Raw genomic sequence first — 27,713 nt, 5'->3', positions numbered from 1 at the left:
AAACTAGAACAGATTGTTTGAGAATTCTAATCAAGGGTAGGAAAAAATTGTGTCTAATAAAAAGAAGTTAGGTGATAACTTGATGAGTAATCAACCGAAAATCATTAGATCCTAGGATTTTGAAACATGGATTAACATCAATTAGACTATCCCTTTTCGGCAAACTGCGAAAATCCCTACCTGCGCCAGTTCCCTTGGGATGACGGGCTTGTAGGGTGCGGCTGCATCCCGGTTGACAGCCTTGACTCCTGACACCTTCTGGCCCATGCTCATGCCCCGGGCCCTGCGACGGCCCGTTTTGCACGGCACCACGGCCGCCTTGTACGCTCGCCTCACTTCGCACAGTCTACCGCTGCCCCCGCCGCCGCCGCCGCCGCCTCCGCTGGCTACCACGCTGCTTCTCACTGCGCTGCTGCGAATGCCGCTTTTGTACCTGGAACAGAGAAAAAGAAGACCGTCAAAAATCGCGCCACTTCGAGCTGATGGCTTTTTAATTAGCGCCCGTCGTCCGAGAAAGAGTGGGAAGGGTTTTTTCGGTGCGGTAATGAGCGTTTTTGTCGAAGACGGGTTGCGTAATTTTTCTCCGGCCATGTTTATGTCGCATAAATGGCGCTGTTCGAGTGCCGGGCAGGGGTAATGGGGTTGAAAATTCACGATGGATGCCGCGTTTTAGCGGCGTCGTTTGTCGAGGAAATGGAAACGAAAAGGAAACGTTAAGTTCGATTTATCGGCGATAATTCAAGGGGTAATTTATGGCGAGGTGGGCAGGATGGGAGGGCGGGCGAAGGTGGAAATGGTGAAAGGGGATTTCGATGTCGCGATTTACAATACAGGGATACGTGGATTTTTGTGGGTAGAGGATCAATGGGGATATTGAGTGGCACACAACACCTGCACGTCGAAATACACAACGAAATTACACTTTTTTTAAATTATAATAAAAATATTTGTTGCTTTATTCGATCGGAATTCTCTAAAAATAAATTAAAATAAAACAAATTATTCACAATTCGTTAGTGTCGAATGTTAACATTGGTTATTTATTAAAATCGAATTTAAATAACTGACACAATCAAGGCTGAATGTAGTTCGGTATTCTGCATCCGAAAATGAAAAAAATATACGTCCATATTTCATATAAAAATTAATTAAAATAGCTAAACCGGAGCGTGGAAAAATTGAAAAGGTATTCAGTAAATGAATTCATTTTAGCCATATGCACTGGATTCAAGAATGGCGTCCGATTTAATGTGTTTATGCAACCCAAAATACATTCTCACAGGATACTTCGCGAATTATTCATTTGAATAATTTTTAATGTCAAAATTATCTACCCAATTTTGATAAATGTCACACATAAATCGAAATAGATAGATTTCTATTATTTTGTTTATTGTTACTTGTAAAGTTGAACTTTTTTTGTAAACATTTAGAGTTCGAAACCTAAAAAAAAAATTCTTTGGGTAATTTTCGAAAATGGTCGGAAAAAGTAGAAATTTTAAAAAGGGAAAAATAGAAAAATTTATTATTTATGATTGAAATTACAATTTTTAAAAAACCCAAAAACTCCCATATTTCATGTTGATGATCCCGGAAAAATGGTAGAAATTTTCAAAGTTTCATATTTTATTTGACGACCTCGAAAACGTGGCAGCAACTTTAAAAGAAATTAGCCGAAAATACGTTCGAGAGTTCCAAATCTACAAAAAAAAAAAAAAAATCTGGGCAATTTTCGAAAATGGTGGAACAAATAGAATTTTCGAAGGGAAAACTAGAAAAATTTATGATTTATGATTGAAATTACAATGTTTAAAAAATCCTAAAAACTCCCAATTTCATGTTCACGATCCCGAAAAAATGGTAGAAATTTTCAAAAAATAAAGCCGAAAATAATTTTTAGATGACTAAATCAACAAAAAAGCTTTGTCGGCAATTTTAGAAGAAAAAAATCTAGAAAAAAATTAAATAATAAGATGTTTTTATATATTGCTAGGACGGTAAATGAGTACCTACAATATAATTAATTGCTATAAATTTAAAACGTTGAGAGAGATAAGTCGATCCATCATCATATAGATATGGATACTTTTACTAGGGTGTGCTTACATAATTCGATACAATCGTATCATCTTCAGAGCTACATTTTTTCAATTTTTCTAATTTTTTTTCGATGTAGTAATTTTTTAATTTCCCAGTCCAATTTTCCAGTTTTTCGATTTTACAATTTTTAGATTTTGTAATTTAACGATGATTCTGTAATTATTCGATTTTTCGTCATCTGATTTTTCAGTTTCTCGATTTTCAAGTTTTTCTTTTTTTCAAATTTACGATTTTGCAATTTTTCCATTTTTCAGCTATTCGACTTTTCAATTTTTCTAATTTTTTTCGATTTAGTTATTTTTCAATTTCTCAGTCCGATTTTTCAGTTTGTCACGTGTTGACTTTTTCCAATTTATCGATTTTCCAAACTTTGATTTTGTAATTTTACAATTTCTCGGTCCATTTTTTCAGTTATTGAATTTTTCGAATTTTCAGTTTTTCGATTTTTATTTTTTTGATTTTTCAGTATGTCACTTGTTGACATTTTCCAATTTATTGATTTTCCTAATTTTGATTTTGTGATTTTTCAGTATCTTAATCCGAACTTTTAATTTTTAAATTTTTTGAGTTTTCAATTTTTCCATTTTAAAATTTTGTAATTTTTCAGTATCTTAATCCGATCTTCTAATTTTTCAATTTTTTGAATTTTCAATTTTTCCATTTTAAATTTTTCAATTTTTCGTTTAGTTTTTCATGTCCAAATTTTTAATTTTTCAATTTCTTAATCCGATCTTTCAATTTTTCAATGTTTCTAATTTTTTTTCGAGTTAGTAATTTTTCAGTTTCTCAGCCCAATTTTTCAGTTTTGGAAAATTTTCTAATTTCCATTTTTCCGATTTTTATTTTTTTTATTTTTCAGTTTACATGTTGACTTCTCCAATTTATCGATTTTCCAAATTTTGATTTTGTAATTTTACAATTCTGTCATGTATTTAATTAAGCAGAAATTACCTTCTCGAGGTGTAAATTAACAAAAAAAAAAAGTTTCGGTTCTTTTCGAAAGTGTTCAAAAAAAGTTCGAAATTTGCAAAAATTGAGTTCCTGAAAATTGCCAAAAGTTCACAAAAAAATCTGAGATATAGGGTTTTTTTAAAGAAATGAAGTCGAAAATCACTTCTAAGAGGTCGAAATCTACAAAATCTCTAGGTATTTTCGAAAAGGGAAGAGTATTGAAGAATTCAGCTCTTCAAAAAGCTGCCTAAAAATTCACAGAAAGTTCTGGCATTTGGATCTCAATGAGCAGATTCGAAAAATATAGCGTGTTTTTGGACTCGGACCAAGATTTTCGAAACATACGGTTTGAAAATAGGATTTTTAAAAAATCTCAAAAATTCCCATATTTCATATTGGCGATCCTGAAAAAATGGCAACAATTTTAAAAGAAATTAAGTCGAAAATAGTTCCTAGAGGTCTAAATCTACAAAAGAAATTTCTTTCAAGTAATTTTCGAATTTGGCTAAAAAAAACGTCGAAACTTTGAAAATTCAGCTCTTGAAAAAATTGTCTAAAAATTTACAAAAAGAATCTGGGCTATAAATTTCGACAAGCAGATTTAACAAAAAACATCGCGTATTTATGAATTTGCAGCAAGACTTTCGAAATTTTCGGTTTGAAACTAGATTTTTTAAAATCCGAAAAATTGCGTTATTTTATATTGGCGATCCAGGAAAAAATTGTACGAATTTTTAAAGAAATGACACAAAAAACCCCTTCTAGAGGTCTAAAGCTACAAAAAAATCTCGTTTAGGTAATTTTCGGATTGACCGAAAAAGTCGAAATTTTCAAAAACTTAACTCTTGAAAAAGTTGCTTAAAAATTCACAAAAAATTCTGGCATATAGATGTCGATGCGCTGATTCGAAAAATATAGCGTGTTTATAGGTTTGGACTAAGATTTTCGAAAAATTTGGTTTGAAACTGGTGTTTTTAAAAACCCTAAAAATTGCCATATATAATATTAGCCATCCAGGAAAAATGGTGGGAATTTTTAAAGAAATTACGCTGAAAACACCTTCTAGAGGTCTAAGTCTAGAAAAATCTCTTTAGATAAATAATTTTTGAATTTGGCCGAAAAGAAGTCGGAATTTTCAAAAAATGAAAAAGTTGCCTAAAAATTCACAAAAAAATTTGGGATATAGATTTCGACGAGCAGATTTTGAAAAACATAAAATTTTCGAAATATTCGGTTGTAAGTCAAAGTTTTAAAAAATATGAAAAACTGCCATATTTTATATCGTGGTCTATAGGAAAATCGTCGGAATTTTTAAAGAAATGAAGTCGAAGGTAACTTCCAAAAGTCGAAACCTACAAAAAAAATATCTAGTTATTTTCGAAAATAGTGGAAATCTTCAAAATGAAAAATCGAGCTCTTGAAAAATTTGTCTAAAGTCACAAAAAATTCTGGCATATTGATTTCGATGAGCTGATTCGAAAAATACAGCATGTTTATGGACTTGGATTAAGATTTTCGAAACATTCGGTTTGAAACTTTGGTTTTTCCAAAACTTCGAAAAATTAGCGATTTTATATGGACGATCTTAGAAAAATGGTGGAAATTTTTAAAGAAATTACGCAGAAAAGATCTTCTGATGGCCTAATTCCCCAGAAAACTCCCGTTTGGATAATTTTCGGATTTAGCAAAAAAAAGGTCGAAATTTTCAAAAACTGAGCTCTGGAAAAACTTGACTAAAAATTCACAAAAAGTTTTGGTACATAGAATTCGACGAGCAGATTTGAAAAACAGTATGTTTATCTTTATGGGTTTGGGCGAAGATTTTCAAAATATTTGGTTTGAAATTTAGGTTTTTAAAAAAACTCGAAAAATTGCCATATTTAATATTAACGATCCAGGAAAAATGGTAGGAATTTTTAAAGAAGTGACGCTGAGGTCTAAATCTAGAAAAATCTCTTTGGATAATTTTTGAATTTGGCGGAAAAAAGATCGGAATTTTCAAAAAATGGATTCTTGAAAAAGTTGCCTAAAAATCACAAAAGATTTTGGAATATAAATTTCGACGAGCAGATTTTGAAAAACAATGTGTTTATGGATTCGGATCGATCAATATTTTCGAAATAAATATTCGGATTAGTCATTTTTTTTTAATATGAAAAATTCCCATCTTTTATAGTGATGATTCTAGAAAATGGTAGACATTTTTAAAGAAATAAAAATACCTTCTAGAGGTCTAGAAATAAAGCCGAAAATACCTTCTTGAGGTCTAAATCTACAAAAAAGATCGGAATTTTCAAAAAATGAATTCTTGAAAAAGTTGCCCAAAAATTCACAAAAAAATTTGGGATATAGATTTCGCCGAGCAGATTTTGAAAAACATAACATTTTCGAAATATTCGGTTTTAAGTCAAAGTTTTAAAAAATAGAAAAACTGCCATATTTTATATCGTGGTGCTATTGGAAAATCGTCGGAATTTTTAAAGAAATGAAGTCGAAGGTAACTTCCAAAAGTCGAAACCTACAAAAAAAATATCTAGTTATTTTCGAAAATAGTGGAAATCTTCAAAATGAAAAATCGAGCTCTTGAAAAATTTGTCTAAAAATTCACAAAAAATTCTGGCATATACTTTTCGATGGCTGATTCGAAAAATACAGCGTTTTTATGGACTTGGACTAAAATTTTCGAAATATTCGGTTTGAAACTTTGGTTTTTCCAAAAATTCGAAAAATTAGCAAATTTTATTTATATGAGCGATCCTAGAAAAATGGTGGGAATTTTTAAAGAAATTACGCAAAAACCATCTTCTGAAGGCCTAAATCGCCAGAAAACTCCCGTTTGGATAATTTTCGGATTTAGCAAAAAAAAAGTCGAAATTTTCAAAAACTGAGCTCTGGAAAAACTGACTAAAAATTGACAAAAAGTTTTGGTACATAGATTTTGACGAAGATTTTCAAAATATTTGGTTTGAAATTTAGATTTTTAAAAAAACTCGAAAAATTGCCATAATTAATATTAACGATCCAGGAAAAATGGTAGGAATTTTGAAGAAGTGACGCCGAGGTCTACATCTAGAAAAATCTCTTTGAATAATTGTTGAATTTGGCCTAAAAAGGATCGGAATTTTCAAAAAATGGGTTCTTGAAAATCACAAAAGATTTTGGGATACAAATTTCGACGAGTAGATTTTGAAAAACAATGTGTTTATGGATTCGGATCAATATTTTCGAATACCTTCTTGAGGTCTAAATCTACAAAAAAGGGCGAAATTTTCAAAAAGAAAGTTTCGAAAAATTGGTTTCCCGAAAATGTTGCCAAAAAAAATCACAAAAAAATCTGGGACATAGTTCTCGGCGACCAGGTTCGAAAAACATTGTGTTTATGGGTTCGGACCAAAATTTTCAAAAAATTCGGTTTGAAAGTCAGGAATTTACTAAGAAATGAAGAAAAAAATTACTTCAAATTTGAGGTTGAAATCTACAAACAAATCTTTGTAGGTAATTTTAAAAAGTGAGCCACAAAATGGCGAAATTTCAACGCTTTTCAATTTTTGGAAATCCAAAATATATACAAATACGCATAATCTTGAATCAAATACATACATATTTATTTTAAAATAGCACAAAGTCTTGAAAAACCTTGGAAAACTATACCTGAGAACACGAGACACGTTTACCCGATTCTTTGTGGGCTATTTTTGCATATCAATAAAATTTTATTGCCTATTAGCACAATTTTGGACAACAACGTTCAGGTAAAGTCTCGTACGATAAATGACACGTGCCGCCTTAAAAATGACATAAATTTCAGGGTCGTACTTAGGAAAATAAGTAGTTAATCATCATAAATCCAAGATTAAATTGTTTTACAAAACTGAAAGTTAACTACATACAATGAACAACTTAGTGTTTCATCACTGCGCACGACCCTCAAGACACCTCAATTAAACTAATTACACACGAAAGCAAAGCCGTCCCTGTTCTTTCAACATTTTTTTTTTCAAAGTTATACTTTTAGGCAACGAGTAATACTCAAAGGCAAAATAATAATAATAAAAAAAAATAATAATAAATTAAAAGAACAATATCGTGTAGGTAAAGATAAACTTATGACACTCGGCCACCACAATCATAGATAATGTTCTAACTTTAAACCTAATTTTATTCTAAAAATACGTTGACAAATATCAATTTCGTAAAAGTGTGAAAATGTTGCCAACAGTATGATTCCACGAACACAATAATATAATATAATGGGCGAAATATTGTCCACAAATCCGAGTTTACTACCCACGACACGCTTTTTTCCTTCGTGAGAAAATCCCGTAAAAATACCAACACACATCTCGGCCCCCATTTTCCGTCCGCCTCATCGAAAACAATCCCCGGAAAACCGTCACCTCGCCTTCTCCACCGCGGAAACGACGAATTCCGCATTTGTCATTCTCCAGCGTCGCCGTCAGCTGACGGACGCGCCCCATTCATAGGCGTTCGTGACAACCTTATTAATTACCATTTTCCATCCGACCCCGCGCTGACGTAACCACTAACCTCCCATGTCAACGTCCCCCACGACGCACACAACAAACAAAAATAGACCCCACCTCCCCGAAGACAGCAGCGACATGTGCCGCGATCAGCTGGCCGTAGAAAAAAAAAGCAGCCGGCCGCACTTTCATTTAACGAGAGCGAATTCCCTAATTAAACGACGATTATCATAATGGCTTGTGTAATGGCGGACGCCACTGCCGGGTTCGCTTTCACAATTGTGAAATTCAGCCATTATGTAAGAAAGCAGAGCGTGAAACGGCGATGATCGACGTGATCTTGACCTTGGAAGATGGTCGCGAGAGGAGAGCGCTCGCTGGAGAGGTGACGCGCGCTGACGTCACCGACACGTGGAGGCGAGCTTTCTCTATGGTCGATAGAGTAATTGGGCGACACGGATTCGCAAACTTGTTATTAACAAAGTTCGGGTTTTGCGCCGAAGGGACGGTTTATAGATAAGGAGGATGAGATGGCGTGACGTCAGGGTACGTGACGTATTAGTCGGAGCGGCGACATTCTCACCTCTGGGAAACACGCTTGGCGAGTTCGTGAAAAAAATACCACGGAAAAATTGGTAGAAGGTCATTTCGAGAGAAGTTTCTTCGCCTCTAAAGTACAGGACAATAAATTCAGCTTTGAAAGTGATAGATAACATTTTTGGGATTTTTGATTTCAGATAACACTTCCAGTGGCGTAAATAACACTCCAGGAGTCTTTTTTACATTCAATTTTTCATTTCGGTTTTTTAGTTTCTTTTAATTTCCTTATTTTTACAATTTTTCGATTTTTCAATGGTCAGATTTTATAAATTTTTGTTTTTTCAACTTCAACTTTTTGTTTGTTCAATTTTACAAGTTTAAATTGTTCAGTTTTTCTATTTTCTAACTTTTGGATATTTTAATTTTAAAATTTTGCAATTTCTCAATTATTCGATTCTCGAGTTTTCAATTTTTCGAATCTTTAATTTTTCAGTTCTTGAAATTTTCGATTTGTAATTTTTTGTTTCGGGGCATTTTCTTTATTTTTACAATTTTTCGATGTTCAAATTTTATAAATATTTGTTTTTTCAATTTCAATTTTTTATTTCTTTAATTTTACAAGTTTGAACTGTGAACAATGTCTCGATTTTAAATCTGTTTTTTTCAGTTTTTCATTTCTATAATTTTTTTTTAATTTTTTCAATTTTTTGATTTTCCAATGTTTTAATTTTCAATTTTTTTGATTCTTCAATTTTTAAATGTTGCAATTTTTGGATTTTTCATTTCTTCAAATTTTCGATTCGTAATTTTTTGTTACGGTTTATTTTCTTTATTTTTACAATTTTTTGATTTTTCAATCTTCAGGTTTTATAAGCATTTGTTTTTTCAATTTAAATTTTTTGTTTGTTCAATTTTACAAGTTCAAATTGTTCAGTTTTTCATTTCTTCAATTTTAAAATTTTGCAATTATTCGATTAAAAGTTTCTCGATTTTTCAATGCTCCGATTTTATAAATAAATATGTATTTGTTTTGTAAATGTCAATTTTTTGTTTGTTTAATTTTACAAGTTTAATAAAAATTGCTTAGTTTTTCGTATCTCCAACTTTTGGATATTTCAATTTTCAAATTTTTTTGATTTTTGAATGCTTTGATTTTTCAATTTTGTTGTTTCAATTTTAAAATTTTGCAAATATTTAATTTCGAGTTTTCAATTTTTCAAATCTTTAATTTTTTATTTCTTCAAATTTTCGATTTTCAATGTTCAAATTTTATAAATGTTTGTATTTTCAACTTAATTTTTTTTTGTTCCATTTTACTAGTTTAAATTGATCATTTTTCTATTTTCTAACTTTTCGATGTCTCAATTTTAAAATTTTGCAATTATTCGATTTAAAATGTCTCGAGTTTTCAATTTCTCAAATCTCTAAACCTTTAATTTTTCATTTCTTCATATTTTTGATTTGTATTTTTCTGTTTCAGTTTATTATTTACTTTATTTTTACAATTTTTCCATTTCTCAGTGTTGAGATTATATAAATTTTTGTTTTTCAATTTCAATTTTTTGTTTGTTCAATTTCGTAAGTTTAAATTATTCAGTTTTTCTATTTTCTAACTTTTGTATGCTTCAATTTTTAAGTTTTGCAATTTCTCGATTTCAAATCTGTTTTTTGTCAATTTTTTCAATTTTTTGGTTTTACAATGTTCTGATTCTATTATTTCCCTTTTTTTCTATGTGAATTTTTTTAATTTTTAGATTTTTCAATGTTTTGATTTGCAATTTTTCTGATGTCAAATTTTCGATTTTTCAACTTTTAGATTTTTAAATTTTTTGTTTCTTCAATTTTGGATTTGCAATTTTTCTATTTTCATTTACTCGATTTTTATTAACATATTGATGGTCCCGGATCAAGATTTCTGAAAAATTCGGTTTGAAATTGAATTTTTTTTACAAATGTCGAATTGGTATCTTGCATTTTATCGATTTTAGAAAAATTATTGGAATTTTTAAGAAATAAAGCCAAAATAAGTCGAATAATCTACAAGAAAATTTCGTTATATAATTTTCGAAGGGCTTCGGAGAAAGTAAAAAAATTCAATAGGCGGTATTAAAAAAATTGAGATTTTTGAAGTTGCCTAAAAATCCTCAAAAATACGTTGAGAAATACGATTTCATTGTTGGAATTCTTTAAGAAACCATGACAAAAATTGTCCATGTTCGAAAAAGTCAAAAAAATTAATTTCGAAAAATTTCGAGTTTCCATTTTAAACTTTTCGACTTTCAAACTTTTGGATGCTTCAGTTTTTTGATTTTGCCACAGTTTCTCGATTTGCAATTTGATGAGTTTTCAATTTTTGGATTCTTCAATTTTTCGGTTTATCAACTTTCGAAAAATTGTTGGAATTATTCACAAATTAATTCGAAAATTGTCAAAGATGGTCAAAAATATTAATTCTTTTTTCTTCAATTTTTCAATTTGCGATTCTGCAATTTTTCGATTTGAAATTTGCTCGAATTTTCAATTTTTGGATTTTCAATGTTCCGATTTTAGATTTTTTTTCACTTTCAATTGTTTCAATTTTTCATTATTTATTTTGTTTTTTGAATTTTCACGATGTGCAACTTTTCCAGTATTCACTTTAAAATTTTTCGATATTTTGTTATTTTTTTCAATTTTTTGGTTTTCCAATGTTCTGATTTTATAATTTTTCGTTTTTCTATGTGAAATTTTTTAATTTTTAGATTTTTTCAATTTTTTGATTTGCAATTTTTCTGTTGTCAAATTTTCGATTTTTCAACTTTTAGATTTTTTAATTTTTCGTTTCTTCAATTTTGGATTTGCAATTTTTCTATTTTCATTTTAAATATGCATCTAATCCATCTTTCAATTATTTGATTTTTAAACTTTTTCATTAATTCGATTTTTATTAACGTATTGATGGTCCCGGATCAAGATTTTTGAAAAATTCGGTTTGAAATTGCATTTAATCGATTTTAGAAAAATTATTGGAATTTTTAAGAAATAAAGCCAAAATAAGTCGAATCTACAAGAAAATTTCGTTATATAATTTTCGAAGGGATTTGGAGAAAGTAAAAAAAATTCAATAGGCGGTATTAAAAAAAATGAGATTTTTGAAGTTGCCTAAAAATCCTCAAAAATACGTTGAGAAATAAGATTTCATTGTTGGAATTCTTTAAGAAATCAATAAGAAAATTGTCAATGTTCGACAAATAGTCAAAAAAATTAATTTCGAAAAATTTCGAGTTTCCATTTTAAACTTTTCTACTTTCAAACTTTTGGATGTTTCGGTTTTTTGATTCTGCCGCAGTTTCTCGATTTGCAATTTGATGAGTTTTCAATTTTTGGATTTTTCAATTTTTCGGTTTATCAACTTTCGAAAAATTGTTGGAATTCATTCACAAATTAATTCGAAGATTGTCAAAGATGTTCGAAAAATGGTCAAAAATATCAATTTCCAAAATTTGAGATCGTTTTTCCAATTTTTCGATTTTGTTTTTTTTTTCAATTTCAATTGTTTCAATTTTTCGTTATTTTTTTGTTTTTTGTATTTTCACGATATGCAACTTTTCCAGTTTTCATTTTAAAATTTTTCGATTTTTTGGATTTTTCAATTTTTTTAGACTCGGGAAAAATTGTTGGAATTCTTTAAGAACTTAATCCGAAAATTGTCAAGGTGTTCGAAAAAAAGGTAAAAAAAATAATTGAGTTTGTTTTTTCAATTTTTCGTTTTTTGTTTCTTCAATTTTTCATTATTTTTTTGTTTTTTGAATTTTCACGATATGCAACTTTTCGAGTTTTCATTTTTAATTTTTCGATTTTTGGATTTTTCAATTTTTTTATAGACTTGGGAGAAACTGTTAGAATTCTTTAAGAAATGAATCCGAAAATTGGCAAAAAAAAATTAATTTCAAAAAATTGAGACTGTTTTTACAATTTTTCTAGTGTTCATTGAATTTGCTAATAATTATAATTTTACCATTTTTCAATGATTGGATTTTTTAACTTTTTCATTTATTCGATTTTTCAGATTTTCGATGTTCAATTTTTCGACTTTACAATTTTAACGATTCTACATATATGATTTTTTTGATTTTCTACTTTTTCGTTTCTAGTTTTTTGATTTTTTAACTTTTCGAATCAAAAAGTTGGAACAAGAAATGATTCCAAAAATTTTGATTGTTCTTTCAATTTTAATTTTTTCAGTTTTTTGTTTCTTGAATTCTTCAATTTGCGATTTTCCAATTTTTCGTTTTTCTTGTTCTTCAATTTTTCATTTTTCAATAATTCGTCTCGGTTTTTTATTTTTTTTATTTTTGCAATTTTTCGATTGATTTTTCACCTTTTGGATGTTTTTAACTTTTACATTTCGCTGCAATTCTCGATTTGCAATTTTTCTAGTTTTTATTTTAAACATGAATCTGGCAATAATTATAATTTTACCATTTTTCAATTATAATCAAACTTATTCATTTATTCGATTTTTCAGTTTTTCGATGTTTAATTTTTCAATTTATTGACTTCACAATTTTGACGATTCTTCATAATTTTTCGATCTTCCAGTTTTTTGATTTTTCAAATTTTCGAATCAAAAAGATGGAAAAATTGCACAATTGTAAGATTGAAAAATCAAAAATTTGAAAATGAACTTGAAAAATTAAAGAAATCAATAACTCTAAACCTGAAAAATTAAAGATTGTAAATTTGAAGGATTGAATAAACGAGAAATTATTATCAAATCGAAAGAAATTCAATTGTTAATTTTGTGTACGACTCTACAACCGTTTAATACCTGAATCACCGCACAACTCATTAATATCCCGCTAGTCTATGACTCACATCCAGCTTGATTCACCTAATATCCCCCATAAAAACTCGCCAATCCGTCCAGGGTTCCCCGTAGGCGTGAATCACGCCGAAAACCGTCGCTCCGGCCCTGGCCGGCGATTCCCCTCTTCTCCATCGACCGGACTAAAAAATTATATAGCGCAACAATGCGCTGTTGGTCAACATGGCCGGTTGCTCCACAGCCGTGACGCAACGAGCTTTCTACAAACACACGTATGCACAGACAGACATTTCGCTTTTAAGCGCCAGCGGAATGTCGAAACTCGATCGAGGAACGAAAAAAATGCTAACGAACATTCCTGGCGTCGATCGAGCTAAATCCGTACCGACGAGACGGATTTAATCGTGGTCGTTAGTCATCGAAGGAATTGTACGATTGACGGGGGCGGGAGTCGGAGATGAATGGCGAAAGCAGCGAGCGGCTCATGAGATGGGATTGGAGTTTTTTGGCGAAGGGGAGAACGTGGAGGTTTGTTTATGGTGCGAGATTTTCGCGTTTGGAGGAATTGTGAGGTGTGGGATTGAGGCAAGGTCGGCGGGGATTGCGTAGGGTTTGGAGGTTTCGTCATGGGTGTTCGTGTAGTGAAGGATTGGTTTGGATGCGAGTGAAACTCTTATACGTTTTCTATAGTGGAACTACCTTTTTTTAATTGCCTTGTCAAAATGTTTATTTTAACTATTAACTAATCTGAAAGTTATCATTAAAATTAGGTGAAAAAATACTTGGATGCGTTGTCAGAAAATTAGAAAGTCGTTAAGGAGAGGATTCTACTTTTTTTTCAATGTGTACATTTCTATTATACCGAAACTACTGGACCGATTGTTGTCAAAGTTTATATGTGTGTTGGGAATTTCGATTTTAGCAAAAAGTCCAAACTGAATAACGGCTTTTCACTATTTTTTTTTAAAACTCCGGTTTATTTAATTTATAATTTTCACTTGTCAAGAAGTTGTAAGGGCGGTAGTTTTCCTTATTAAATATATATATATATATATATATATATATACTTATCAGATTTAAAAAACATTAACTTTTTTTTTTGAAAAGCCAGAAAAAAATCAGAAGTTATGAGTTTTAATTGTTTATTCCTATCACAGAAAACCATGAACTCCTGGAACTTTGTCCTTGAAAGTTCAAAATTTTCGAAAAATTCGGTTTAAAAATGAAACTGAAATATTTCGAAAATTTTCATTTTTCATTTTACCTACTTTGAAAAAATTGTTGGAATTTGAATGAACCCGAAAATAACTTTTACAAGATAATTTCTTTAGATAAATTCTGAACGGTGCTTACAACAAAAAATTTCAACAGTAATACTAAAAAATTGCGATTTTTGAAAAGTTGTCTAAAAAATACTGAAAAAATTTTTGAAATTTTTAATATTTCGAAAATTTGCATCTTTCATTTTATCGATTTTGGAAAAAATGTGTGAAAATTTTAAAAAATGAAGCCAAAAATAACTTCTGCAAGTTATTCTGCTTCTACAAGAAAAGGTCCTTGGATAATTTTCGAAGGGTGCACGATACAGTAAAAAAATTCAATGGAGGCCTTAAAAAAAAAACTTTTGAAAAATTACCTAAAAATCCTGAAAAATTTTTGGGAAATACATTTCAATGAGTTGATTTGAAAAAGATTAACATGTTGGTGGTCCTACAGCAAAATTTTCCAAAAATTCGGTTTGAAAATGAATTTTTCATTTAACCGATTTAGAAAAAATTGTTGGAATTTTTTAAGAAATGAAGCCGAAATAATTTCCACAAGTCGGAATTTATAAGAATTAGACAATTTTTGAAGGGTGCTTATAACAATAAACAATTCAATGGAGGGACAATTAAAAATTGCGATTTTTGAAAATTTGTCTAAAAATATTCAAAAAAGTTTAGAAAATACATCCCAACGAGTTGATTAAAAAAATATTAAGGTCACGGTGATGGTACCGGAGCCAGATTTTCGAAAAATTTGGTTCGAAATTTTTTTCTTTTAATATTTCGAAAATTTGCACCTTTGATTTTATCGATCTTGGAAAAAAATGTTTGAAATCTTTAAGAAATGAAACCGAAAATAAGTTCTATAACTTATTCTTCTTCTATAAGAAAAACCACCTTGGATAATTTTCGAATGGTGCTCGTAACAGTAAAAAGATTCAATAGGTGCATTAAAAAAAAAAAGATTTTTGAAAAGTTAACACAAAAATCCTGAAAATATTTAGGTAACCACATTTCAGCGAGTTGATTCCAAAAAGATGAACAATTTGGTGGTCTTTGACCAACATTTTCCATAAATTCCGTTTGAAAATTAATTTTTTTAAATACATATTTTGAAAATTTTCAATTTCAATTTTACCGACTTTGAAAAAATTGTTGAAATTTTCTAAGAAATGATTCCGAAAATAACCGCTGCAAGTCGAAGTTTACAAGAAATTTTTTTTAGACAATTTTTGAAGGGTGCTTACAACAATAAAAAATTTCAACAGGGGTGGCTATTAAAAAATTGTAATTTTTGAAAAGTTATCTAAAAATACTGAAAAAATTTTAGAAAATACAAGTTGATTCAAAAAAGATCATGATGGTACCAGAGCAAGATTTTCGAAAAATTTGGTTCGAAATCGTTTTTTTTTTTAATGTTTGGAAAATTTGTATCTTTGATTTTATCGATTTTGGAAAAAAATGTTTGAATTCTTTAAGGAATGAAGACGAAAATAAGTTCTATAAGTTATTCTTCTTCTATAAGAAAATCTCCTTGGATAATTTTCGAATGGTGCTCGGTGCAGTAAAAAAATTCAATAGGTGCATTAAAAAAGAGATTTTTTAAAAGTTAACACAAAAATCCTGAAAAAATTTAGGGAATCACATTTCAACGAGTTGATTCCAAAAAGATGAACATGTTGGTGGTTCTAGACCAACATTTTCCATAAATTCCATTTGAAAATGAATTTTTTGAAATATTTTGAAAATTTTCAATTTCAATTATACCGACTTTGAAAAAATTGTTGGAATTTTCTAAGAAATGAATCCGAAAATAACTGCTACAAGTCGAAATTTACAAGAAAATTTCTTTAGACAATTTTTGAAGGCTGCTTACAACAATAAAAAATTTCAACAGGGGTGGCTATTAAAAAATTGTAATTTTTGAAAAGTTATCTAAAAATATTGAAAATTTTTTAGAAAATACGAGTTAATTCAAAAAAGATTAAAGTCACGGTGATGGTACCAGAGTAAGATTTTCGAAAAATTTGGTTCGAAATCGGTTTTTTTTTTAATATTTGGAAAATTTGTATCTTTGATTTTATCGATTTTGGAAAAAAATATTTGAATTCTTTAAGAAATGAAGCCGAAAATAAGTTCTATAAGTTATTCTTCTTCAATAAGAAAATCTCCTTGGATAATTTTCGAATGGTGTTCGATGCAGTAACAAAATTCAATAGGTGCATTAAAAAAGAGATTTTTGAAAAGTTAACACAAAAATCCTGAAAAAATTTAAGGAATCACATTTCAACGAGTTCATTCCAAAAAGATGAACATGTTGGTGGTCCTAGACCAACATTTTCCATAAATTCCATTTGAAAATGAATTTTTTGAATTATTTTGAAAATTTTCAATTTCAATTATACCGACTTTGAAAAAATTGTTGGAATTTTTTAAGAAATGAATCCGAAAATAACTGCTACAAGTCGAAATTTACAAGAAAATTTCTTTAGACAATTTTTGAAGGCTGCTTACAACAATAAAAAATTTCAACAGGGGTGGCTATTAAAAAATTGTAATTTTTGAAAAGTTATCTAAAAATATTGAAAAATTTTTAGAAAATACGAGTTGATTAAAAAAAGATTAAAGTCACGGTGATGGTACCAGAGTAAGATTTTCGAAAAATTTGGTTCGAAATCGATTTTTTTTAATATTTGGAAAATTTGTATCTTTGATTTTATCGATTTTGGAAAAAAATATTTGAATTCTTTAAGAAATGAAGCCGAAAATAAGTTCTATAAGTTATTCTTCTTCCATAACAAAATCGGCTTGGATAATTTTCGAAGGGTACTCGATACAGTAAGAAGATTCAATAGGGGCATTAAAAAAATATTAAAAAGTTAATCCAAAAATCCTGACAAAATTTTGGGAACCACATTTTAACGAATTGATTCGAAAAAGATGAATATGTTGGAGGTTCTAGACCAACATTTTCAATAAATTCGGTTTAGAAATGAATTTTTTTAAATATTTCGAAAATTTTCATTTTTCATTTTACCGACTTTGAAAAAATTGCGATTTTTGAAAAGTTGTCTGAAAACACTGAACATTTTTTAGAAACTACACTTCAACGAGTTGATTAAAAAGGATTTAGGTCACGGTGATGGATGAGCAAGATTTTCGAAAAATTCGGTTTGAACATGTTTTTTTTAATTTTAAATTTTCGAAAATTTGCATCTTTTATTTTATCGATTTTGGAAAGATTGTTTCAACTCTTTAACAAGTGAAGCCGAAAATAACTTTCGAAGTTATTCTCTTTCAACAAGAAAAACTCCTTCCATATTTTCGAAAAAAAATCGATACGGGTATTAAAAAAATAATAATTTTTGAAAAGTTGTCAAAAAATGCTGAAAAAATTTTGGAAAATACATTTCAAACACTTGATTGGAAAAAGATTAACTTTATTAATGTCCTAGACCAAAATTTTCGAAAAAGCATATATGGGTCAGTTATCCGCCACGGTAAAAAAAATCTTAATCCCACCCGACACTCGTGCGCAACGGTTAGAAAAATTTGTCTACAATTTCAACAGTTAAACATTTGTTTCGTGTAGCAGTTGTTTGTGGAGGAATTAGTTTACTTTCACATAATTACATCAGTAATTTATCTTTTTTTCAAATGCAATTTAAATCAAAACAAACTGAAAACTGATTGGAATAAAATATTTCCAACTAAATGAAACGTTCATTTTCCAGTTTCCTTTGTCTGTCCTAACGTCTTTTGTCTGTGTTAATTATTGGATTGTGTGTTAGCAAGTTTCATTTCTATTTAAGACTAATGGTAATAGATGGTAAAACGATAACCAAAATTTGTCTGATTATCCCCATCAACATTTTGATGACGTCACCTAAAAATTTTGCATAAAAATTCCTACATTTTATGAAACAACAATCCTAAACTTGTGGTTTACGAATCAGCCTAGATTTATTTAATTTATAGATAGGGGTGATCACGAAAAAAATAGAACTAATTTTTTGTTTTAAGAACTTGTATAACCAAACATTAACTAAAAATCTTCCAGCACACTTTGTAAACATAACTTATCATGATAAAATGAGATAACATATTTTATTAGAGAATATACCCAAAAAAATTTCAATTTCTGGCTTAAAATTCGAGTTTCAATAATTGGAAATAATTCAAACGTGCAAAGGAAACCGTCGTGGCGAGAAGACCACCCAAAATCTCATAAATCATTGCCAACATTAAATAAATAAATAATTGTGTAACTTATCGGGCGATAATCCACCAACATCACAACTGCGACGATAAACAAACAAATCGAACACCCAAACAATAACAATTATCGCAACAATTAAAATCCAAATACCCCCGACAATAACACTCCTTATACTCCAACGACAATTCCACCGGCCAATTAGTAACCAAAACCAGAAAAAACCTCTTCAAACTTTCCTCGCTCCGCGTCAACAAAACCCACAATCTGCGTTTCTCATTGACACAAATAAAGACAATAGGATGATAATTTACGCAGATTTTTCAGCAAGCTTTCGAATTTAACGAGTGATGATTTCAGCGAAGGCCAAACGATCGATCGCCACGAAAATGATGGCATCCAAGGCCGACGAAATCGCTTACGTCAAGCGTAAAAAGCCCGAAAAAAAATCGCGAGTACGATTAATTAGTCCAAAACCAGCGCGAACTTATATAAGCGTCGAAAGTAACCGCTAATTAATCGAGGATCGCTTTGAATATTAATTGCTCGAGGATATCCGGTTACGGTAATGAACATGCGAAAGAAGCGAACGAGAGTAAAAATTACGCAAGGGAGGAGCGGAAAAAACTCGCCGAATTTATCGTCTAACCCAGTTTTTCGAGTCGGGTGGAGCGGGCAAGTTCATTGAAAATGCGGCCTTGGAAGCGGGGAATTATCGAGGAATGCGAAATAACAATGTAAAAGGACGAAAATTTCGATGACGGAGAGTTCCGAGATTCGGTGAACGGTTGCGGGAATTGTGGGTCATATCTGTTCCGGAAGAAAAGTATGAGACGGATCAAGTGGAAGAGAGATTAAGGCTGACGCATGCTTTTTGATTGCTAGGGGACGGAGGAACGGACGATCGACTCGGACGTTGACGTCGCTTCCACGTACTTTAATGTCAATGGCTCAATTAATCGCGGCGATATTCTAGAACCCGTTTAGTCGGAACGGAGTGTGCGAATAAATCGGCTCTGGACGGGCTGAACTCCGGGTTATGGGTTTTTATTAAGTGGGCTGCGGAAATGTAGGTCCGGAAGTGACCGCAAAACGGAAATATTCGCATCGGTTGACGGCGCGCGACGTACAGAACACGAAATGTCCGTCTCGTGTTTCCGTCTGTTTGTCCGTTGGCGGTTTCATTAGATAATCTCCGACACGACGAGACTGATTGTTGTGACACTCTAGGACTATTTTAAGACTAGCGTTGGAATTTTTGTTCTCCTAGAATTATATACACGGTGATTTCACTATAATGGATACAGACGTTATTGTTTTTTGGTGACGTAACTTTTTTTTTGTAGTTTCTAAATTTTTTTTATAGATATTTATTTAAAAAATAAAGTGTGCTGAGAAGAATATAAACATTAAAAATAGATTCTGTTTGTAAAAAAGGTCTGTATCATTATGTTTTTTATTTTATTCACAAAATCCAACTTTTCACAAAAAAATCTCAAAAGGGTTACAACATTTTCTTAAGAGCTAAATAAAGATACGGGTTTTATTGTGTCATAAATAAAATTGGATTTTGATATACAGGGTGATGGAAAAATGACGCTATTAAGTTTAAAGAACTCGAAAAAATGGTTAGAAAAATCTCTGCACCAAACTTTTTTTTTATTCACGTCATTTTTACTGTTCACAAAAGCTATTTTTTATTTTTTTTTTTAATTCTTCTATTTTGAAGTTTAATATTTTCAAAAACTTGGTTCAAAGATTTTTTTAACATTTTTTTAGATTTTTTTCTCATCACCCTGTACATTGTCAACAAAAAAAAATTGATTCATAACTTTCAAATTTCAATATTTAGGTTTTTTCCAACAGAACTGAATTTTATTATTTCATATTATTTTACTTTTTTGTTTAAAAATCGAAAACTGAAAAATCAACAAATCGAGAAATCGAAACTCAACAATTAAAAAAATCGGATAATTCAAAAATCGAAAAATTCAAAAACTGAGACATCGAGAAACCGAAAAATCGAGAGGTCAAAAAGTTAAAAATGGAAAAATTGATAAACCCAGATATAGAACAATCAAAACATCGAAAAATTTATTCAAAAATTCAAAAAATTGAAAAATTAAAAAATAGAAAAACTGAAAGCTCCAGAAATCTAGAATTATAAAAATTGAAAAATTATACGGAAAACTGAAATTTAGCAACGTCAAAATTTGAAAAATTGAAGAACAGTAATACTGAAGAACTGAAAAATCAAAAAAATCGAGAAATCTAAAATTTAAAACGTTGAATAATTAAAATATCAATTGAAAGAAACAAAAAAAAAAGGGTAAGATGTAGTAAAGAAATACAGGGTGTTCCATTTGAAAAAAGTGAATTATACGTATCTGAAAATTGTAACGTTTTAGATTTTTATTTTATGAACACTCTGTACATTAAATTATTATTTAATCGACACAATAACAAAGAGTGCACCTCTGCTTAATTCTCTACAAAATATTTCGATTTTTCAAGTTTTCGATATCTTAGTTTTTCGATTTTGAGAATTTTTCAAGTTCGGGATTTTTCCGTTTTTCGGTTTTTTGATAAATTTTTCAATGTTTAAATTCTTCGATTTTTTAAATTTTCGTTTTTTCAATTTTTCGATTTCTCGATATATCAACATTTCAAATTTTTCGATTTATCGTTTTTTTTATTTAAAATTTTTCAATTTTTTATACATATATTTTTTTATTTTGGCCTATTTCTATTTCTGAATTTTTCAGTTTTTCGACTTTTCGATTTTTCAATTTCCCGGCTTTTCAATTTTTCGATTTTTCCATTTCCCGATCTTTCGCAATTTCAATTTTGGAATTTTTCAATTTCTCAAAGTTTCAGTTTTTCAGGTTCGGGATTTTTCCGTTTTTCGATTTTTTGATAAATTTTCCAATTTTTAAATTCTTCGATTTTTTTAAATTTTCGTTTTTTCAAATTTTCGATTTCTCGATATATCAACATTTCAAATTTTTCGATTTATCGTTTTTTTTTATTTAAAATTTTTCAATTTTCTATACATATATTTTTTTATTTTGGCCTATTTCTATTTCTGAATTTTTCAGTTTTTCGACTTTTCGATTTTTCAATTTCCCGGCTTTTCAATTTTTCGATTTTTCCATTTCCCAATCTTTCGTAATTTCAATTTTGGAATTTTTCAATTTCTCGAAGTTTCAGTTTTTCGATCTTTCAATTTTCTATTTTTCATTTTTCGAAAAAAGTAAAATAAATATGAGTATCTGAAAATTGTAACGTTTTAAATTTTTATTTTATGAACACTCTGTATATTAAAATATTATTTAATCGACACAATAACAAAGAGTGTACCTGTTTAATTCTCTACAAAAATTTCCACACAGATCTTAAAAATAACGTCATCGCGATTTTTTTTGCGAACCCTTGTATTCGATTTTTCAAGTTTTCGATATCTTAATTTTCGATTTTGAGAATTTTTCAATCTCGGGATTTTTCCGTTTTTCGATATTTTGATGTTTCGACCGCTTGATCTTTCAATTTTTCGACTTTTTGGATTTCGATATTTTTGTTTTCATTTTTCGATTTTTAAAATTTTTGATTTTTCGACTTTTAAAATTTTCAGTTTTTCAATGTTTAAATTCTTCGTTTTTTTTAAATTTTAGTTTTTTCAATTTTTCGATTTATCGACATTTCAAATTTTCGATTTTTTATTGTTCAATTTATGGTTTTTTTGTTTAAATTTTTTTATCAATTTTCTATATATATATATATTTTTTATTTTGACCTATTTCTATTTGTCAATTTTTCAGTTTTCGACTTTTCGATTTCGCGATCTGTTGATGTTTCAATTTTTGAATTTTTTAATGTTCCGATTTTTCAATTTCCCGGATTTTCAATTTTTCGATTTTTCCATCTTTCGTCATTTCAATTTTGGAATTTTTCAATTTCTCGAAGTTTCAGATTTTCGATCTTTCAATTTTTGAAAAAAAGTGAAATATAGGTACCTGAAAATTGTAACGTCTTAAATTTTTATTTTATGAACATGCTGTATATTAAAATGTTATTTATTCGACACAATAACAAAGAGTGTACCTGTTTAATTCTCTACAAAAATTTCCACACAGATCTTAAAAATAACGTCATCGCGATTTTTTTTGCGAACCCTTGTATTCGATTTTTCAAGTTTTCGATATCTTAATTTTTCGATTTTGAGAATTTTTCAATATCGGGATTTTTCCATTTTTCGATATTTTGATGTTTCGACTGCTTGATCTTGCAATTTTTCGACTTTTTGGATTTCAATTTTTTTGTTTTCATTTTTCGATTTTTAAAATTTTTGATTTTTCGACTTTTAAAATTTTCAGTTTTTCAATGTTTAAATTCTTCGTTTTTTTAAAATTTTAGTTTTTTTTATTTAAATTTTTTTTCATCAATTTTCTATACATATATTTTTTTTATTTGGACCTATTTCTATTTGTCAACTTTTCAGTTTTCGACTTTTCGATTTCTCAATCTGTTGATGTTCCAATTTTTGAATTTTTTAATGTTCCGATTTTTCAATTTCTCGGATTTTCATTTTTCGATTTTTCCATTTCCCAATTTTTCGTCATTTCAATTTTTGAAAAAAAGTGAAATATACGTACCTGAAAATTGTAACGTCTTAAATTTTTGTATATTTTTAACATGCTGTATATTAAAATGTTATTTAATCGACACAACAACAAAGAGTGTACCTCTGTTTAATTCTCTACAAATATTTCAACACAGATCTTAACAATAAGGTCATCAATTTTATTCGATTTTTCAAGTTTTCGATCTTAATTTTTCGATTTTGAGAATTTTTCAATTTCGGGATTTTTCCGTTTTTTGATTTTTTGATATTTCGACTGCTTGATCCTTCAACTTTTCGACTTTTTGGATTTCGATATTTTAGTTTTCATTTTTCGACTTTTAAAATTTTCGTTTTTTCAATTTTTCGATTTATCGTTTTTTAATTTAAAATTTTTCAGTTTTTCGACTTTTCGATTTCTCGATCTTTTAATGTTTCAATTTTTGAATTTTTTATGTCCCGATTTTTCAATTTTTCAGCTTTTCAATTTTTCGATTTTCCAATTTTTCGATGTTTCGATTTTTCCATTTTCCTATCTTTCGTCATTTCAATTTTGGAATCTTTCAATTTCTCGAAGTTTCAGTTTTTCGATCCTTCAATTTTCCATGTTTCAATTTTTGAAAAAAGTGAAATATACGTACCTGAAAATTGTAACGTTTTTAATTTTTATTTTATGAACACTCTGTATATTAAAATGTTATTTAATTGACACAATAACATAGTGTTTCTCTGTTTATTTCTCTCCAAAATATTGCAACACAGATCTTAAAAATAACGTCATCGCGATTTTTTTGCGAACCCTTACATTAGTGAAAAAAAAAAAACAGAAAATTCGAATAGTGGCAACGTCGCATTGAACTTCAAAAATAGACTATGTTTATAAATCCTTGAAAGAAACTAATATAATAATAATAATATGTAAAAATTTATGCAGCATGCTCTTACAAAAAAAATTAAAATGAAACACTGTACAGCGGAAAAAAATTTTAAAAATTTTAATCTCTGTATATTAATGATTTTAGAAAAAATCCCGACAAAAATGTTCAAACAAAAAAAAAATTGAATGTCGTAGACCAATATATTTTTGTGTAATTTGACGTATCACACAATGTTGTACTCGAAAAATAAAGCAGTTACGGACGTGGACTTTTCTTCAAACACACAGTATGTTTTCTTTTTTATTTCTCGAGCGTGAGTTAAAATGGGGTCCATCCGATGAATGGCCATTGTCACGCTTTGTCGACGTTTCTCGATTTCTAGGGTACGAAATAATAGGTCCCTCGTTTCGATCTATCTGTCGTGTATACGCAAATAATTGTATTAATAAATTAATCATAGCAATCTTAATACAAAAATTACATTAATTAAAGGTTACATTTTTTTTAAATAACGTAATAAAATTGCAAGCTAGGCATATATTTCATACCTTTCTGGTTATAAAATTTTGTAATGGTTAGTTTACCCCATTATGGGCACAAAATTTAAGACCAATAAAAATATTTTCAACTCTATATACATATTTGATGATTAATAATAAATACGTGCGTAATTGTGTGAAAGTGAAATTAATTCTCCGAATACTTACATATTTATTTTAATATGACTAACACCCAGATCAACCACTACGACAAACAACTGTTTATGGTATTCACCCTTAGAATTATATGCAAATTTGTTTGACCGTTGCGCGCACATGACCCATGTCCGTTTAACTAATAACACTAGTTATAAATTTCCAAAATTCCAGGAAAATTAGATAAAATATATCCACAAAAATTTCGAGTTGACGTCATCAAGTTTTTCCATGTTGACGGTGACCTTAATTAAAGCGTCGAAGATTTCCGATCATTCGGTTTTTCGAAGTAAGGTTGTAAAATTTGTAGAAGTTCGGGGTTTTTCCGAAAAACTGGAAGTCGAAGATAAAAATAAATATAGTATTTTTTTTGTATTTTCTTTGTTTACGGTAGTACGCGATATTTTATTTCAGACACAATTTCCACGGAAGATTCGCTCACAAATTTTCTTTGCTACATTTATTTGACGTTTCTTGGTCTTTGAAAAAATCAAATTTCCGTCCGCACAAAGAACTTTCGAGTCAGTTTTCTTTCAACCCAAGTTCATAACGGTCCGCAAATTAGTACATTTAACACGCACTTAGCACCACGGAGCAAACAAACTTTGCAATGTTTAGTCATTACAAAAATTAGCGTCAAGGCGAGAATTTTTCAATTACTAATTCGGAGGTTGTGTTTCAAACGCCGCTCTGACCCCATTTTTTTTTAAACGCCGATTTTCGCTGCACTCTGCGTTTTCCACTTCGAAAAAAAAAGTGGTCGATATTTAAACCAGAGTTAAAATTACGTTCCAAGGTCACGGCAATGTAAACTATTTAAAACAGCATAGTTTTACGATTACGTGCCAAACATCCGAACTCCAAACAAAAGGTCTTGTTAAACACAGCCCGGCCAAAATTAACCCTCGCCGGTCGATTAAAAACGCGTTAGTCGAGTTTTTTGCGTAATTTACGACGTAATTAATACTCATAAATCCGAGCATTTCCTGGTCACAAAAACCTTCTCACTTTCTAATCCCCATTGTCTCTAATTTTAATAATTCCGAAAACGACACGAAAGGAGAAATCCCGCTTTAAAATACACAGAATTATCGTTATCTAATACAAAGAAAAAGATAATCGCCCGACGAACAATAAATAATTCATTTCTTGCCATTGTAATTTAATTATCTGGTCGGACGTTCCAGGACACCGAGGCGTGTCCCCGAGCCGCCGCCCCCGGCGCCAATTTCCTCCAAAAAACCGCTCACCGAACGCAACCGATCATTAAGAAAACCGTTCCATTCATCTAATTACACCAGAAACGAAACGGTTCCCAGAATTCGCGTTCTGCAATCGCAGCTGTTCGAAAGTAGCCGTGTCGCAACACCGCCCCCGAGCCCGCCGCCACTGACTTTCGAAAAAATTCGCAAAAAACCGCTGGCTGTAAAAAGCGCCGCACCACTTCGACGGGGGTCCGCACTGGCCGCACTTACTTCCGCCTGGCGTACTCCATTTCGGTTTTTTTCGATTTTGATCCTAGTTTCGGCTTCAGGAGCGCAACACCACCACGAACAACACCAACGGACGTGACGTCGACACACCGACGGTTGGCATGCCTGCAGAGCGGTAACTGAAGCACGTGTGAACGCACCGAACAAAGGCGCGGGAGAGGGGGGAAAGATGGGGGGGACGGCGAGCGGCGACCGCCGAATTCGCCGGGGCCGAGCCGGGGACGGCGGCACTTTCTACTCGGTTGGGAAATTGGCGGGACGTTTATGTAAATCGAGAGCAGATGGAAAATCGGTGAAAGTGATGGTTTTTGCGAGTGGGCGATTTTTTTTTTAGAGTTTGGTAGTAAAAACAGCTGGAGGATTGGTAGAGCGTTGCTGTAGAGACACGGTCGAGGTGGAAGTTGGCACCCCCGAAAGCTGGTTCGTCAATTAAAGCAGAACATGTTAAGATTGGATTTCCGGTCGGTGGCGTCTGGCCTGATGTGACATATGGGTCTGTTTGGATGGTTTGAGGGCGGAGGGGACCGATAACCCAGATACGTCACACAGGTGTCTTCCAGTTCTTGTTTTGACTCGCTTGAGAAGGGTGGAATTGAGGGAGAGTCGAAGTTTACTTGTATTGATAATAATAATAATGATCCAAACTTTGATTCTGTAAATACTTAATGACTGTTGACCATCTGGCCCAAAAGAGTTTCACTTTGAAAGACAGCCTTCAGTTTTCCAATTTTTCAATGTTTCGATTTTATAATTTTTGGTTTATTCAATTTTTCCATTATAAAACTTTTCGAGTTTTCAGTTTTTCGATTCTTTAATTTTTCATGTTTCAGTTTTTAGATTTTCCAACCGATTTAAAATTTTAGATTTTTCAGTTTTTCGTTTACAATTTTTCAAGTTTTCATTTTAAAAGCATATGTAATAAGAATAGTAATTTTAAATATTTTCCCTTTTGTCAATTTTACAATTCTATAATAATTTTTCCACTTCAGATTTTAAGTTTCCAATTTTTCTATTTTTAGAAAAAAATGTAAACATAGTAAAAGTGAAAAATCAAAAAGGAAAAAACGTCCCTAGTTTTTTAATTTTTGGTTTTTTCAAGTTTAGTTTTACTTTTTCAGTTTCAAGAATTTTCAGTTTTTCGATTCTTCAATTTTTGATTTGCAATTTTTCTAGTTTACATTTTAAATATGTAATAACAATAATTTTTAAAATTTGCCCATTTGTCAATTTTACGATTGTAGATTTTTTCATTTTTCAATTATTGGATTTTAAAACTTTTTCATTTATTCAACTTTTCCATTTTTAATTTTTAGATTTTTAGCTTTTCTATTTTTCGACGCTAAAAAAATTGGCAACATTGTAAAACTCAAAAATCAAAAACATCCCCTATTTTTTAATTTTTCGTCTTTTCAATTTTTCTTTTCTTTAATTTTTGAATTGCAATTTTTGTAGTTTTCATTTTAAATATGTAATATTAATTGTAAAAATTTTCCCCTTTTCAAGTTTACGATTTAAAACCTTTTTCATTTAATCAACTTTCTAATTTTTAGATTTTTAGCTTTTCTATTTTTCAACTTTTCGAAAAAACAATGGAAACATAGTAAAACTGAAAAATCAAAAAGGGAAAAACGTCCATTGAATTTTATAATTTTTCGTTTGTTCAATT

The 27,713-nt window shown here is 30.1% G+C and overlaps 1 protein-coding gene across 1 annotated transcript in view; it reads right to left on the bottom strand.

The window, feature by feature from the left end:
- The window catches only part of LOC135143764 (uncharacterized), a 32,463-nt gene extending 6,306 nt beyond the window's left edge, over nucleotides 1-26,157 (bottom strand). Inside the window, exons 1-2 of the mRNA XM_064075704.1 lie at nucleotides 26,030-26,157; nucleotides 181-433 (exon numbers count right to left, since the gene is read on the bottom strand). Coding sequence (XP_063931774.1) covers nucleotides 181-433; nucleotides 26,030-26,049 — 273 coding nt within the window. The 5' untranslated portion in view covers nucleotides 26,050-26,157. The remainder of the gene's footprint in view (nucleotides 1-180; nucleotides 434-26,029) is intronic.
- Between the last annotated feature and the right edge of the window lie 1,556 nt (nucleotides 26,158-27,713).

Source organism: Zophobas morio, unplaced genomic scaffold (assembly GCF_036711695.1).
Source record: "Zophobas morio isolate AGI-343-1 ecotype UQ-CSIRO unplaced genomic scaffold, CSIRO_AGI_Zmor_V1 ptg000075l, whole genome shotgun sequence".
NCBI lineage: Eukaryota > Metazoa > Arthropoda > Insecta > Coleoptera > Tenebrionidae > Zophobas > Zophobas morio.
Note: the sequence above shows the minus strand (reverse complement) of the source record. Positions and strands in the feature narration are given on the sequence as shown.